Raw genomic sequence first — 17,987 nt, 5'->3', positions numbered from 1 at the left:
CCCCTAATTATTAATTTTTTTACACTATATTGATCTCATTGTATATTATTACACAGGGACACACTGGTGATTTCACATGCAACTTTTACCCCGTAAGCTTAAAAACATACCACCCCTAATCTTGTGAGTAATGCATGCATGCTTTATTATATACATATATACATACATTATCATAAGGACCCATGTAAAAATAGCTTATTCTTAACTTTCTAATTTGAAAGTCTGAAACATGCCTTGTGGTAACTTCCATAGATGACCATTCCATTAACAACCTGTTTTTCTAGAAATCGGAGCTTCTCGAAGGCCCTGTGATGAAACTTACTGTGGACCTGCTGCAGAGTCTGAAAAAGAGACCAAGGCCCTGGCTAATTTCATCCGCAGCAACCTCTCTTCCATCAAAGCATATCTGACAATCCACTCATACTCCCAAATGATGCTCTACCCTTACTCCTATGATTATAAACTCACAGAGAACAACGCTGAGTTGGTAAGTAGTCATGGTAGTAAATATGGTATTTCACTGTTAAGATTTTCTTAAATCCTATTCCTGAGAAAAAATTCTAAGAACAATTTCTAAAGATTCCATTATTAATTACTGATAGCAGGAGCAAAAAAAAAAAATTACTACAGATTTACAAGGAATCCAGAATTGGCTAGATAAATTAGCTAAAAGATATAGGATTTTGATACAGGAAACAGTTCCCAACGTGTTAAACTGGTTTAGTCTTCAAAATGACAATAGGTACACTTACCCTGGCTTCACCACAATACTAACTCACATGATGATTTCAGATGCATCTGGGATAATCAACAAAGTAGTTTTGTCTCACACACAATTAGAAAGTCAATTTTGTCAAGTTGCCTTGAGCTGGATTTGACATAGGCAGAAGCATGGCAGATGTCATTAGGAACCTGGCACATTTGGTTAAGGATAAGGATTAGGATGAGATCCTAATTAGGATATTAGGATAAGATCCTAAAATTATTTCACTATTTGATTAGGTGAGACACAGAAATAAAGCAATCAATGAACAAATGGTATGACTGGATCCTTACTAGATACAGGAAGCAATGTAAAAAAATTTAAGTATCCATGACTCAAAAAACTAGCAATCTTGTTACAGAATCATGATACAACCACATGAAAAGTTAAATAAGAGTTTTATAACACTCACATTAACAAATATCACATATCAAAATATCACATACCAATGCATAATTTTTTTAAACCAGAAGTTTTGAACCCTTCACACAATATTTTTTTCCTAATTTATGAAACATCTGGCTGCCAGAAGTTGGGACCAGTGATCTAAAAGAATAAGTGTAAGATTTAAAGCATTTGAGTTATGCCAAAAAAAAAAAAAAAGTGCTCCACTTAGACAATGACATAGATATTTGGCTTACCTAAATGCATAAATTTGAAGACCCAGTAACTTTAACAACTGGAAACTGTTGTTTTGTACTTTTAGTCCTTCCGAAACCAAATAAAACATGTAATGCTATAAATATTTTGAGACGACTAAAACAGAAAAATAATTTAGCCTCTTAGAAAATTGATAGCTTATAGTTGGCCAGGTCCTCCTCATTAAAAATGACAATAATAATAATAATAATGTTATTTTCATAAAGCTTCCCATTTTCCTTATCCAGGGCCAAAAAAAAAACAAAAACAAAGGAAAACATCATCAGTTGGAACCTTTAACTATTTCAGTTTTCCAGTTATGTTCCATCTGTTAAATGTTCCCAGTGGGTGCTCACAGTCCTGCTATCCCAGAGATGGGTGTGGTCAGCTCCTCATTTCAATCCCAGATTTCAGTCCCAGAGGAGAGAAGGTGGAGCTATGTTGTTTGCTTTATTCATGTGAATATTTAAACTGTACCACATCAGAAAAGAAAAAGACAAAGCCATAATAACTAAGTACTAATGAGTTAATAAGTAAAATATTAAAACTAAAATTAAAAACCATATTAAGTGTAACAATAATATATCCAGTTTGCTTAATATAGCTAGTTTTAAACACAAATTCTAAAAGACAAATTCTTACAGAAAAACAAAGTGTTCTCTGGAAATGAGCTGTTTCACAAAGTTTCAATACCTTTTCCTACTTGGGGAATAAGTTAATTCTAATTAACAAAGTGGAATAAACAGAATTATATCACAATAAAATATTCATAATCTATTCTCAACAAAAACACAAACCATAAAATAATCTTATCTTGGAAGTTTAATTATGTATTCACAAAACTAATAAATTCAAGAAGTACATGCTACTTCTTATACTTTCCAAGCATGATAAGAGAGGTGGCTAAACTATAAAATTTAATTGCACTTATATCACATTAATTAATTTTAAAGTTATTTTAATTTCTAATAATTTTTTTCTATGATTAATCTTTTGCCTAGCATCTTAGAAGAAATATTTAAATGAATGTTAATTTGATTAGTCAATTCATTGGGAATCTGAATTTAGTTCGGCACCCCAAAGCAACTTAAACCTTTTGAAAAACTAGAGATCCTTTCAATCTTCTTCTTATTTTGCATAACTCCAATTCACTTACTTCCTAAGCACATTTTGCTAGAACTCATAACTGTAGTGTTAATGAGTATAAATATATGTGTGTATACATATATTTTTATATATGTATATATATATACACATATATATTTATATATACGTGTGTGTGTATATATATAATATATATATTATATATATATAGCCAAATGAGAATTTGAACCTCTCATAAAGAAAAATATTGGCTTTTTCATGGTTTTTATTTGCAATGAGAATATTAAGAAAAAAAGTAAAAGTCTTGATCTGGGCGTGATAAATGTTCCATGCAAATCTAATGCTTCTATATGAATTTTCAGCTAGAAAAATGTGACCCTGCTGTAGAAAACTAAAGGTAGGAAAAGATTTATAAGATGCCTTCTTGGCACACCACATTATGGATAACTCAGAATTTCTTAAAGTATTGTCTTACCTAGAATTCAGTGTATGGACATAGATATGATTCTTATTTATCTTTACACTTATAAAATTTGTAAGATTATATCTGTAACAAAAAAAAAATGCTTCAAGGAGACTATGACTCCAAACAAAAGGAAATTATTCTGTACTTCTAGTAACATTCTCAGCCCAAATTTAGGATATACACAGAAATCTCTGATATCTGAGTCATGATGAAAATGCATGTGTCTTCATTTCTGAAAGATCTTACATGTAGATTGCCTGATTATTCACATCATGAGACAACCTTCAGAGTGAAGAAAGGCAGAGATGAGAATGCAAAAGACCAATGAGGTAAAAGAATAGAAGTGACAGCATGGATTACAAAGAAAGCTACCAAAAATATCTCTACAGCAGATCAGTAAAAAGAATGAGAGATCATAAAAATACCTTACATATATAATGCTTTTCAGTTTGCTAACTGCTTTTACACATACTATATTATTTAAAGAAAAAATACAAAGTATACTGTGAGTTTCCAATGGCTTCATACACCTTCCAGTTCCTCAGTGTTAACTTCTTCAATATGAAGCTATCACTATCTTTAAAGGAAGCTTTAAGATCCACGAGAATAATATACTTTACATTTTCAAAATTCTGAAGGATAATGAAATATTGAATTGTATGACCTCTTTATTGTCAGAGTAATTCTCTTTTTATTAAGAAGACTTAACTGAAAATGTTCCCAAACCTATCCATATCTTTGCATTTATTGAGCATGGAAGAAGCTCCAAATCTTTGGTCTGCCTACCTACCCCAAAAAGGCATACGTGTCACTGTTACTTATTATTATTATTTATCATAATACCATTTCTAAGTCCAAAAGCAGGAATGCAAAATAATAACTGGTCAACCAAGTATCTTGACCCATTCCCCACACTGACCAAACTGGAAGTTGATATGAACTCCACAAAGGTGCTGATCCAGGGCATACATCTGACACCACATGTCTTCATTAAAAGCACAGAACTTTACAGCTGGAAATCTTGGAATTTCTCTGGTTCTGCTTTCTCATTTTCCAGCTGAAGCAATGAAGGCTTGGCTAAGCCAATACAGTAAAACAGGCAGCCTTGGGCCTAGACTTATTGGATCCTGAAGAATCTCCTAGACTGACCCAATTTCCAAAGATACCCACACATATTTGTTCACACATTTGGCCATGTTCTATGTTGGTACCCCATGTAGCTGTTTTACAGAACACTCATCAAATAGTCTTTCATCCCATAAATACCTTATTACCTCTGTCCCTGGACATTGCTAAGGATTTGCAGTGGTCAGCTGGGACACCTAAATTCCCAGGACCCAGTCTTTATGATTCTGGTCCTATGCTTTCAAGGGCATATATTCACTAACCAGGAGAAAAATGACAATCTTTCTGAAAAATTATTAAACTTGACCAAAAGATAAGAATCCACTTCTAAACTCTAACACCTTCCAGTACAGTGGAACCTCCCTCTTAATTAAAATGTGAGTTAATCAGCCACCAAGATAGAAATCTACTGTTCCACCCAAGTACTGAGCATAAAGCAAGACCATGAATAGAGATAAACATAAAAATCAGAGGGAACAAATGTTGTGATCAGAAGGTGGATAATTGCAGGGCCATGTGCACACCCTATCACAGCTGTCCCCATGTCCCTGCCTAATAACAATAACAAGGCCATAACCCCTCCGTCAAACAGGCTACCAGAACCTAAGGAAGACAGGACCTGAGGCACGAAATATCCACATCCGTTATCTTCTCAGAATTTTTAAATTTCACTTATAATATTAAAAAAAATCAAATGACAACTGCAGAATTTAATTAGAGAAACTGTTGTTGATTTATCACTATACATTTTAAGAGACTTCTTGGCCTGTTAAGATATTCTTACAGAGGCCTGGTCAGAACAGAGTTCATCAGACAATTATCAGAAATTTCACTGAGTACCTATTAAATACTCAGCATAAAACATGTTTTTTGCTATTAAGAATGTAGGATCTTACTGAAATGGTAAGACTCATATATCAGAAACCATACAAGAGAAGTACAAAATTTGGAGTTTCAAACTAAGCACAGTAATAGGAATTTAGGGCAGGAAAATGGTAGTATGTAATGAGGCTGGTCAATGAAGGTTATAGAGAGGAGAAAAACCCCATTTATTCTGGGTCTTGAAGGATGGGCAGGATTTGGGCGACAAAGGACAGAAGAGTGCATTTTAGGCAGAGAAAAGAGCCAACAAATGGCCAGCAATAGGTTTGAAAAATGGGGAGAGAAGAAAGATCAACCTGTTTCCAGTGTTCTTGTGAAGGAAGAGGGAAAGTGAGGTAATGACATTACCCAAGAGACTTAAATGTCACAATGAGTCCTGTGTCACAGCAGGCCCTAGAGCCAGTAACTTGGTAAATAGGATTGCCGAGTCAAATACAGGGTTCCCAGTTAGATGTGAATTTCAGATAAACAATATAATAATAGTCTAAGTATTGTCCAAATATTACAGATTTATACTGAAAAAGTATTCACTGTCAATCTGAAATTTACATTTAACTGGGTATGCTGTATTTTTGGCAAAGATTGGCAACTCTGCTAGTAGAGGGATATTTTAGCAGCACTGACCTAGTAGCAGTATTTAAGAGACACTTGTACTATCATCAGCAAAAAAGACAGGCATTCAGAGAACCTTCAAAACGAGTTGTCTTTCTTTTTAATTCTTTCTCCAAAATACATTCATGTTTACCAGAATTATGTCTTTTATCTGATTTCTTTCAAGCTAATTCTGTCCCCTCCCCTACCTCGTAGGAGACATTTGGCAATGTTGGGGAGACATTTTTGGTTTTAACTGTGGGAGTACTATAGGCATCTAGTGGGTAGAGGCCAGAGGATGCTGATAAACATTCTACAATGCACAGGACAGCCCCCACAACAAAGAAATCTCCAGCACACATGTCAGGAACGCCAAGGTTGAGAAACCCTGCTTTAAGCTAAGATAAGAACAGAATCACATTCCTGGCTAAAGTCCCCTGGCTTTCACCCTCCTCGCAAACAGCTTACAGTGTTCTGCAAATCTGAAGTGCCAGAAACCCAGTACATTCCCATTATACAACATGTATTTTTTAATATTTATTTGGAAGAAGTACCACCTACACACACACACACACACACACACACACACACACACACACACATACACACACATGCTCTAGACTTTGCAACTTCAGCTAACTCACGTTTCACATTTTCCTTGAATTTTAAAGAGCTTAAAAATATGCAGGCAGATCAGCCAAAGAAAAAAATTGCTTTACATCAGTGAAAGCATTCCCACACTCCCCAGGGGCTCTGCCAAGATGGGCAGGCCTTGCTCTCCCAAGCCAAGCCTTTCGCTAACTCCTTGCCTTTCTCTGATCTCAGGCTTTGCAACCAGAGCCTGTGCTTGTTTACCCTCCTGTTTTTCTCAGAAACATATTTGTTTTTTCAAATCCCAAAGGCTTTCTCCTCAGCGCTTGCTTGTAGGCCTTGCGGATTTCTCCTCTAGCATCAAAATTATAAAAGTTAAATTCCTCATTGGTCCCTTGGTGTACGTTACCCATTATCACAGAACAGAAGGAAGGAAACCGCAGTTAAAGATTATTTTGATGCTTTCATTATCACATGTATTCGCCCAGAGGAATAATTAAACTCAGAACTTCAAGTTAGAAACAAAGTTCTGGGGAAAATTTCCTTCGAACTGGTTTATACCCATAGTCAGTTTGGAACTTTTGTTTTCTTGTACTGTAATAACGGACCAGTGGAAGATTAGAAGAGGCAGCCCCCACCTCCCATGACACTGGCTTGCAATGAGGACCATGAGCACAGCCATGAGACAGGGGCTTCCTGATCACATGTTACCTGGGAAGGCAGGTCAGTGGAAAAGAACACCTTCGCCTTATTCATCTTACCAGCCTCCTGGAGCTCAGAGCCTGGGAAACATTACACTAGTTGGTCTTTTGTCTCTTGGGCTTTGAGTTAGACGTGACATTTTAGACTCTCTCTGTCTTTTGCTCTATGACCAAGGCCTCTTTTTAAGAAAACAGGTGACAAAAGAGAACATGCATAAGACATGGTAGGAAACTCATATCTAAGGATTAATAAAGGCTGGCCATGTTTGGCCTTGACTGAAAGCAAAGTTTTCTCTGAGGCTGATTTATATTTAGCTTCCTTCTGTTCTTTACAATTGGTAAAACCAGCTCCAGCAACACTTCTTTTGAAGTATTCGAAGGCCACAAGGAGAAGTGAAAAAGAGCACAGAATTTAAAGCAAGAAGAACCTAGCTCAAGTCAGCCACTTATGGGGCTGCATGCCCTTGGGAAAGTTCTTTTATCCTCTCTGAGTTTCAGTTCTTTTATCCGTAAAATGGGGATAAAAATATCTAGCTCTTATCAAGAGCTCTTTGTAAAGTCTAAGGTTTTATGTAAATGTTAGTTCTTATTTTGAACCCATTGAGCAAGGATGTAAGATGTCCCTCAAATGACAGGTTGTAAAGAAAGTGTCTTTAATTGGAGTTTCAAGATGTGGATCACACTTTCTGATGTGCTATTGCTTCTGCGGATCTTTCGTCAGCTGTCTTAGTCCCTTTTTACAGAAATGTACAAGGGAAAGGAGTTACCACTCTAACGTTTTAGCAAATACAGGAATTATCTCTCTTTTACCATTCCTGGCTGGGGTCAGTCACCCAGCTTGGTTGGAACATTCCCACTGAGCATGCTGCCCCACGTGGCATTCCATTCTGCGAGAAAATTCTATGCTGATGAAATGTGGACAGATAGTGTTAGAAAGATAAATGAGTAACATTTGTGAAAGTATCTTCAAAAGAAAAGACCCACACTGATTCCAGGGATTTTTGTTATGATCATTGGAATTTAAAATATGATATTTTGGTCAATTAATGTCTGTTCTGATTTTTTTTTTTTTTTTTTTTGTCTCTTGGCCTCAGAGGGGCAGAGAGAAAGGGTCCACAGACTTCATTTTTTAAAAAATTAATGGAAATAACTAAAATCCACAGCAGAAGTCATTGTGTAAATGTGGCAACCCATCAACCATCACTACATGGTACTATGCCCTCCCCACAAACATCCCCTATCTCCACTCACATATGTCACAGCCTTTACAGGGCTCAGTGTCCTGCACATGCACCCAAATCGGGCTCATCTGTAATGCCCCAGCCCTAGGATAAGACTCAATCAACCAACCATGTGCTAGATGCTACACAATCTGTTGAGAATATAAAATAAATAGCCAAGAATCCCTTCCTATAAGGAGCTCACCTGGGAGGTGATGCAAAATAGATGCAAAAACAACTCATTATACAACACAGTGACAGGAACTCTGATAGTGGTATTAGCCTTCACAAAGGAGGGGGAATCGTTGCTCCCTAAGAGATTCAGGGGCAGCTTCACTAACAAGATGACACTAAAACTGAATGTGGACAAACAACAGTAGTTCTCCAAGTGAACAAAGACGAGAAGAGGATTCCAACAAAGGGAGAAGGATATCCAAAGTGAGGGAGGTAAGGAGAGTCAAGAAGAAGTGTATGGGGAAGAAGTTCAGGGAAACCTAGCTCCAAAGGAACACGGAGTGCACAGCAAGTGACGCAGACTGAAAGAGAAAGGAGGGGCTACCTCACACCCTTTAGGCTAAGAAAGGAAGTTGGGACTTCAAGAGGTGAGAAAGCCACTGAAAGATGTGGTGATGAAATGACACTCAGAAGATGAGTGATGAGGTAGACATCAAGAGGACAGAGCAACTGAGAACAAGGAAAGCAAAGGCGGACACAAACTAAATGTTCCTGCAATGTGCACCAGTGACAGCAACATGTTAACATCCTTTTTAAACTAATATCAATCTTAAATATTTTGGTCAGTGCCAAAGGCAGAACAACTTCTTCCAGAAGATGCCTAGGAAGTCTTAGAAAACACGTAATTCTCACTTTGAGGAAAGGCAAACTGAACATTTTTGTGTGGTCCTAACAGTAGTTATGACTAAAATGATAAAAATTGGTAAGTCAAATGAGGTAACAGATCACAAGTAGGCCCCTTCAGTTTTGTCATATAACTCATATATTACATCATATCAATAAACATATTAAGAGACTTGAAGTTTTTTGAAGTTGAAACTTGAAGTTAATGGATAACTTCAATGATCTTCTTATTTTAAATCTTCTCTAGTCTTCGTAACTTCATGTTTAGAACTAATCCTACAGAATCACACTACTTTTTTCTCAGCTTTATTGAGCTATAATTGACTTAAAACACTGTGTGAGTTTAAGGGGTACAATGTGATGAGTTGATGCACACAGATATAGGGAAATGTTCACCACATTAGTAACATGTCCTTTATCTCACGTAACTATCATTTTGTTGTTGCTGTTTTGTTGTTTTGTAATGGTGACAACATTAAAGCTCTACTCTCAAAGCAACCTTCAAGTATATAGTACAGTACTGCTAATCATAGTCATAACGCTTTACCTTAGGTCCCCGGAACTTATTAGAATTGTATTTCTAACTAGAAGTAATAATTCAAGACTTAAATGGGGAGGGGGGAAACCAGAACAGATGAAAAGCCTCAGAATGGTAACTAGCAAAGGAATCAGAGTTCTTTAGAATTAAAGGTTCTGCCTTACAGAAAAATAACTACAGGTGTCCTCAGATGAATGGCAAGTTAAAGAAATTGTAGAATAGTAGAAAATGTACTATTTACTTACCAAAAATATTAGCACCTCACCACATTTCACATTTCCACATGATGATTTTATATCTATTCTGAGCACTGTGCAACTGTTAATTATTCTCATTTCAATCTGCAATAGGCCCTATACTAAAGGGTAAAGAGAAGACTTAGCTCTAGTGTGTTGGTTAGAACAAGATTAAACAACAGGAACTATACATTTAGATCACAACAGTAAAGATCCTATGCAGTAAAAGAAAACATGTATTAGTTTACCAGATTGGAAAAAAGGGAAGTAAAACCCTAAAATTTTCAAGTTAGTGTTTCAAAGCTCTGAGAATAAATTAGTTCCAAGAAACAGATTATACCATTTCAGTGGACCAGACCAGATAATCATGAATTATGTTTTATAATTCTTTTTAAATTTTCTAATTTATCACTCAGTTGGTGCAGCACTAACAATTTGGGAGCTGGAACTTTGAAATTTTATAGACATGCCCTTGTCAGTCTGACATAGGACACTACTAAACTGGTTTTCATATTATAACAAGGACTAAGGGAAGCTGCTACTTTGTAAAACGAGGAGTATTTTGATTTCATTACCAACCTCACTGCTTTCCAAGCATATGTACAAGACATAATTATGATGCCAAAATATGAAATATAGCTAGTTTCATAACCAAAATGAATTATGGCTAATTCTCCTGTAGTAAACAATCAGATTTTCAAATCTGTATTCCCAAGACAGCCAAGTCAAGCCTTACTTTTTGAGTGATTTCATTTAAATATGCAGTATGTCAGTGGATGCTGGGAAGTTTACAGCACAGGGAGGCTGGGGGCACAGAGCCCTTGCCCTTGAAGAGTTGGGGGGCACTGAGGCAGAAAAGCAATGGGTCTTTTGAGAAAATGAAGCCACTTCTTAAAAAACAAAAATACACATAAGCTAATACTTGCTGCTTTTTTTTAAATTCTGGAATTCAAATGTTCTTCATTTTGAAATAGAGTAGATGTTGTCTAATTCTTCAGTCTAAAAATCTCCCAAGATGGAGCCACCCTGATCCCTGGAACTGCCAATGTTCCAGTGTTGGCAGTGAACACTGTATTAAGTATCCCATCATTCATATGTGTAATTTTTAATGCTCCTGCCCCAGCTCATATAATTCTATCCTGTCCTGGCTTTATAACTTGCCACATTTCCAGGTAGTTTATGTTTTGTTTTGTTGGGGGTTATTTTGTATGTGTTTGATTTTTGTTTACCTGTATTAGGTAGACAACCTCTTTGTACAACCACAAAGACCTTCTTGTCTCCTGCTTTTCTCTTACAAGCTCCAGAGACAATATAGATTTGCCAAACTAATCCTTACACATAACCTAATTCTTTTTTTTTATTAGATTTTTATTTATTTATTTGACAGAGAGAGAGATCACAAGTAGGCAGAGAGGCAGGCAGAGAGAGAGGAGGAAGCAGGCTCCCTACCAAGCAGAGAGCCCGATACGGGGCTCGATCCCAGGACCCGGGATCATGACCTGAGCCGAAGGCAGAGGCTTCAACCCATTGAGCCACCCAGGCGCCCCAACACATAACCTAATTCTTAATAAACACTGACATTTTACTAAATCAATGAATGTGATATCTGAGACAGTTACAGATTGCTATAGTCTCATTTCTCTAGCCTAAACTAAGGTTTAAAAAAACAAAATGTTTAACAAGCCTAAGGAAGAATACCTGGGAAAAAAGATACACTAAGTTCTATATAAATAAAAAAGAAAAGAAAGTCGGGGCACCTGGGTGGCTCAGTGGGTTAAAGCCTCTGCCTTCAGCTCAGGTCATAATCCCAGGGTTCTGGGATCCAGCACCTCCCCCACACCCCTACCCACACTGGGCTCTCGGCTCAGCGGGGAGCCTGCTTCCCTTCCTCTCTCTCTGACTGCCTCTCTGCCTGCTTGGGATGTCTGTCAAATAAATAAATAAAATCTTTAAAAAAAAAAAAAAGTAAAAGATTGTCCTCTGACTAAAACAGAAGTTACTGCTAGGACCCATACTTTACTGCAACAATTATTTACAATGAATTTAAAGACCTAATGCTCAAATAAGAGGGTAATATGCTAATGATCTTCAGAGTTCCAACAAATAGTTCCTGGACAACCACCAAGTGGTAAGCCTTGGCGAGGGCCCTGAAGACATGGAGATAAAAGACAGAAAAAGTCACTGAAAACTCAGAGGCCAGTAAATGGTATTGCCACAATATGACACACATTCAAAGGGAAGCTCAGAGTGAGTGCCTGGAGAGGGCATTAGGGAAGACATATTTTCACAAGAATTACTCGGATCATATAATCAGCTTAGCAAGAAAAATTGGATGGACACTGAGCAGGATTAAAACTAACTCAAATTGTGTCTTATACTTCTTCAATGTCTTAAAAATAATGTATAGATGTTTATCTGTTTGTCAGTGTGTGCTTTTATTTATTTACTCATGAACTGCTGCTGGTTCTTTTGCAGAATGCCCTGGCTAAAGCCACCATAAAAGAACTTGCCACCCTGCATGGCACCAAGTACACATATGGCCCAGGAGCTACAACAATCTGTGAGTCTTGGCTTCAGAACTATGCAAAGAGACCACATGCCTAAAAAGGCAACAAATGGTTCCCAGACCCTTTCCTTTCAGATCATTTAAAGCATGTGGCTTTTGCCTGACAGTGAATTTTTTATACATGTCATCAGTTTTCTGTTCAGAAAAAGTATCCCCTCCAACTCAAGAAAACAGTTGCGCCCGGTAAACATCCATCAAGCAGCCACTGCTATGTGCCAGGTGCTCACTAGGTGCTAGGAAAGAAAGGAAAGGAGGATGGAGGGAAGGCAAGAGAAAAGGAGAAAGAGAAGTTGGGGAACTAGCACAGTCTTCAAAAAATCTACAGTAGGGCAGCAGGAAAACTAAATATAGGGTGCTAGATGTTATGACAGAGGATGCACAAGGAAAGAGCACACTCCAGCACCAACCAGCCCATTCCACAGCATCATGGATGACTGTCCAGGATAATGACACAGCCGCTTTACCTGGAAGGACAATTGCTGAAGAAAGTATAAGAAGGAGTGTTTTCCTGACTAAACAGATTGCAGACGCAAGGGCTGATTCAGGCTCAAGCCACTTTCCAGTGGTAGATGTCAGCCCCTCTGACCAGTCACTCAGTGTGTTGGAGCAAGTGGCAAGAGACACACAGCAAGAAAGTTAGAGAGGGGCTAGACCCCAGATTTCACTTAGATGCTGCGGAGTTTAAATTTCACTGGGAAGGCACATCCTGCAGGCCCTGTTTTAAATTTCTACTTATATTTTCCTTTGCCTTTGCATGATTTCTTTTTGCCCCAGATCTGAAAGGACTAGAAATACAAGGGAGAAGACCCAGTCCTGTCATCACAGGGCCCTCCATGCAGCTGGAGAGGCTCCAGTCCTGAGTTCTGTTTTGTTTTGTTTTATGTAAAATACAGTTTTCTATAGTCTTATCCTTTTTTAACCTGCTTTGAATCATACGGGGTACAGTGTTTTCCAAAGGGGGTTCTAACAGAAGTAGCCCATCTATTCATATACTGTGAACTTCTTATATGTTTTATGCAGAGTAGTTCAGTGAGGGTTCTTTTCTCATACTGTAAACGCTTGAAGGGCATTAAGTCACGTCTTTCCTTTATGCTGGCATCTCCAGAGGAGAGCCCATGGCCTGTACGGCTGTTGACTGAATAAAGAGATGAAATAATGAATTAATGAATGAACGAACAAATGACCTAGTGACTGAAGAGATACAAAATCTACAAGGCAGTGACTTGGTAACTGCTACCAAATGAAGAACTGAACCTCGGCCTAATGCTAACCTCGGCCAGACCATCTGCTAGGCCCTGAGGAAACACAAACAAAGGCCCAGCCTTGCCCTCAAGATGCTCTGATTTCATCAGTCAGCACTGTTTCCTTGGGGTTTGGAGCCCTCTCCTATCATCAGTCATCATGTGGCTCTCCATATTTTCCTAGGAAACAAACATTCTTTCCTAAGAAATTATCTCTATTTTGTAAACAAATTATATATGATATAGTTTACCAAAGCATACAAGCACAGTGAGAAGTTTATATTTTATTATAAATTACATACTTCCTGGGATATGAAATACATCATTCCCACTAATTAGGCTTAGAGGTTAAGATTGGACTGATTTTTTAAAACAGCCCCCCGTATCTTTTATAATCCAGTTTTCCAGAAAATTGGCCCACCTATAATATTTTGCCCAGTGAAACAGTTTTAACTATAAAAGAAAGCTGGTTTTCTTCTTTTTTTTTTTTTTATTTCCTTCCTGGATTTAAAGTTTTTTGGGGTTTGTTTGTTTTTTTCTGCTCTTTGCATATTTCAGATCCTGCTGCTGGGGGCTCTGATGACTGGGCTTATGACCAAGGTATCAAATATTCCTTTACCTTTGAACTCCGGGACAAAGGCAGATATGGCTTTGCCCTCCCTGAATCCCAGATTCGGCCAACCTGTGAGGAGACGATGCTGGCCATCAAGTACCTTGCCAGATATGTCCTGAGACATCTGTACTAGCAGAAAATAATGACAGCCTTATTTCAAAGTGCTCACTCTTTGTCTCTTTCCTATCCTGAATTCTTATTTTTGTCTGCCTGGATATTTTCTAGATCCCAATCTTTCTTTTAATCCTCTAGTCTATTATAAACTACTTGGATCTTTTAATAATGATCATAATAAAAAGGAATCATTATAATTAGAAACCTGACAGACTGTCTACTTCTTTGGGGAAAAAAAATGATGTGAACCAGTGACTAAGCAAGTCATCCACAGGTAATGATGTGGATCAACTATATAGGAGTTAAAGTCCTCAGGGTATTTGCCAACACTGGCAGAGTCTAGAGATGTATGGTTATAATGGGGGCTTATGAGGAAGAAGATATATACAGGGAAATTCAGGGGAAAAGACCCCATCTTGCTTTAGCTTTCTTCTCAGCTCATTTATTTTATGAACTGTTGACTACATGTCAAACACTTTGTTAAGCAATTAGAGACAGAACAATGAAAAAGAAAGACCGTTCTTGCCTTCAATGAACATTCGGGAAGACAGACATGAAATAAATAATTAGATATTTCACAAATTATTTAGTAATTCATTATTTAATTTACATTAAGCAAGTAAGTGCTAGACAAATTACATAAAAAGAACATATACTCGGTCTACCTCCCTGATGTGGAAGAGAAGGCTCTCTCAGAGAATCCTGGAACCTGAAGAAAGAATCACAATGATCTGGATGAAGAGCGTGCCCCTTCCAAGCCCTGTGAAGATGCAGAAACCTTAGGAAGAAAGCCAGAGGGAAGAAGGGCATGTACTGGGGCTGAGGAGGGAAGGAGGGACTATTAAGCAAAGCTTAGAGCTTAAGGGTTTGGAACATTGGTCTAAGAATAATGGGAAGCCATGGAAAACATTCAGTTGCAAATGACATGATCAGAGTTTTTAAAACATCAACCAGCTAAGGTGGAAAGCAGACAGACGTAAAACAAGAGGGTGTCAGAAGGATGTTAACAAGGAGATTTGTTAAGGAGGGTGATACAAAGCAGATGGGAGGTAAAACAAGAGGGTGTTTGGTCTTAAACAAAAGAGGCAAAAATTACTCCATGACTTGAAGTTTCCCAGAATTAGAATTGAACATGCTAATGTCAGAGAGTATTATGCAAAGTTCAAATTTTAAAATATAATAATAGGTATTTAGTTGCAGTTCAGGAGTATCTCTTAACTTAAAATCTACTTTACTATTCTATTTACTTTAAAATATGAACTCGTTGTTTTCTATGTGGATCCAAGGAAAACAGGATTCCATATCAAGCAAAACATGTTAAAATATCTATGATAGTGTTCTATTCAAAAGAAGAATACTTTGTGATGAAAAAATAAAATGAAATGAAAAACAACAACAACAACAACAAAAGAAGAATCCTTTGAAGCCACAGTAGTTCAGAAGCTGTCAAGCCAAAGAATGATTAATTGCACTAATTGTCCACTAGATGGTAGCAGTGCAGCTGCTACAATTTGTCAAACAAATTGACAAAATTTAGTACATTTAAATAGATACACAGACACTTAAGTGCAAAAAAAAAAAAAAAAAAAAAAACTCCCATGAATTCTCAAGCAGTACTGATCACAACAGAAAAAAACAGATGTAATTTGGTTAAATTATCTTTTCCTGTGTTATTTAAATTTATATCCATGTTGGGAATTGGAGAGCTAACTCAACCAGAGTTACCTGAGTGAAGTTATCTTGCTGGATGCATATCATTCAATCCATAGATAGTTCCACAAGACACTCCCATATTCCACCTCTAGCAGATAACATTGACCTCTAAGAAATGTTGTGTGTGACCCAAAGTTCAAAAGTCATGTGTGTCAACCATAAAGAACTATGTCTCTAAATTGAGCACTTTAAATTAGAAATTAGAAATGTTCAAAAATTCCAAGGAATTTTCTTTTTAAAGGTAAGGACTAGGAAAGTAAGTATGTAAATATTCTCATTTAAAATCCCTTGTATCCAAGATTTCTTGCACCAGAAAAATTTTTGCTGTATCTCTGGCCAACTGAAAGTCAACAGCTAACTGGTTAGGAGTGCCACTTGCCTGAGCTAAACTGAGTTAAAATAAAAAGACACGTCTGCTTTAGTCCTTCCCAGTGCAGTAATACCATATGACCTCCTACAGGTGGACCAGGGACTACAAAGGGTTCCTACCCAGCCCTGCCCACCCAAGAGCCTCTGACTGTAAGAGCACCTCCCTTTAACTCCCTCCTTTAAATTATCCCCACATTGAGATCCCAGGACAGGCTCTGAGCCTTTCCTCAGTCCCAAGCCCTTACCTCCCCAAAAGGTAATTAGCCAACAGCACAGAAATGGCTCCCTGAATTTTTCCTATCTCAAACAGTGTTGCTATAACATAGCAAGACTGGTTTTCCAGTCTGGAATATGGGAGTAGATTCTTCACATCTAGAATAACATCCCATGTATTCACCTGTTTTTGCTAGCTAAACTATATGAATTGCTCAAAGAAAATTTCAGGCACAGAGGAAAAACAGAAGGAACCATCACAGCTAATGAGGTTATTTGGGGGCCAAATGGGGTCTTGATGATCCTCTTAGGTCATCTCATTTGAGCAGATAGTCACTTCCCCCCCTCTCTAGCCAGCTCTGACACTGCCTGAACCACACACCCACAACTCTGTCAGAAATGCCACCTTTCCTTCAAATAATGAAGACAAGTTTCCTTCAGCATTTTGCAGGGCAGCTTCATTTCAATGTTAAGAATCCAGTATCCACAACTAAAGGCCACAAATTTTTCTTTCAACATACCCTTTCTGAGATATCTAAAGTATTTCAGAAGCTTACTGGATTTGATTTGAAGATGAAGAAGTATCTGAAAGAGTCTAGTAAAATCACAAGAGAATTTTCATTTTCTAGGATATCTCTTTTACAGTGATAATGTTTAAAAATATGCATAAAAATATAACTTCAAAAATAAAGCAGTAGTTTATTTTTCTTAAGATTTTATTTATTTATTTGAGAGAGAGAAAGTGAGAGAGAGAGACAGCATGAGCAGAAGGGGAGGGGCAGAGGGAGAGAGAAGCAGGCTCCACAGAGAGCAGGGAACCCAGTGTGGTGCTTGATCCCAGGACCCTGAGATCATGAACTTAGCCAAAGGCAGACACCCAACCAGCTGAGCCGCCCAGATGCCCCTAAAGCAAGTATTTTAAACTGTGGCTAGATATATACTACTACAAAAATCCTAGGAGTACAGAGATCCAGAAGGATGGAAAATTATTGTTGAGTGAGCCATTCAACTTTAAATTTCTTTTTAAAGAGATGAATTTGACCTATGAAACGTCACACCACCTTACAAAGTCAATCCTAAAATATGTTGTCCAATAGCTATTATCCTATTCTATACATACGCCAAGATCTTTTAAAAAATTTTGATGCAATAATATAAGATTATTCAGAATTATAACTACCAAGAAATCACTTGTTCTGAGGAAAAGCTGCAGAATACTCTTGAAATCTATTGTATCTGTTCTTCAAAGGCTAAGTAAACTGGGGAGTAGTGGGAAGTCCTAAAAGCATCACATGCCAATATCCTGTTCTAGAAACAGGGAACTGAAATACGTACAGATATTAAGTCCAAGATTATTTATAATCAGAGTCTTATCCTGAGAGATACCAGAATCCTTCACACATTTACATAGATCCCCAAATAAAACAGAAGTGTCCTTCATACT

At 37.4% G+C, this 17,987-nt stretch overlaps 1 protein-coding gene across 1 annotated transcript in view; it reads left to right on the top strand.

Moving 5' to 3' along the window:
- Nucleotides 1-14,451, top strand: part of LOC111147955 (carboxypeptidase B1) — a 34,472-nt gene extending 20,021 nt beyond the window's left edge. Inside the window, exons 9-11 of the mRNA XM_022504253.1 lie at nt 285-487; nt 12,190-12,274; nt 14,080-14,451. Coding sequence (XP_022359961.1) covers nt 285-487; nt 12,190-12,274; nt 14,080-14,267 — 476 coding nt within the window. The 3' untranslated portion in view covers nt 14,268-14,451. The remainder of the gene's footprint in view (nt 1-284; nt 488-12,189; nt 12,275-14,079) is intronic.
- Nucleotides 14,452-17,987: the final 3,536 nt, after the last annotated feature.

Source organism: Enhydra lutris, unplaced genomic scaffold (assembly GCF_002288905.1).
Source record: "Enhydra lutris kenyoni isolate GAN:26980312 unplaced genomic scaffold, ASM228890v2 scaffoldscaffold2, whole genome shotgun sequence".
NCBI lineage: Eukaryota > Metazoa > Chordata > Mammalia > Carnivora > Mustelidae > Enhydra > Enhydra lutris.
This window is presented reverse-complemented; position numbering and strand designations above follow the sequence as displayed.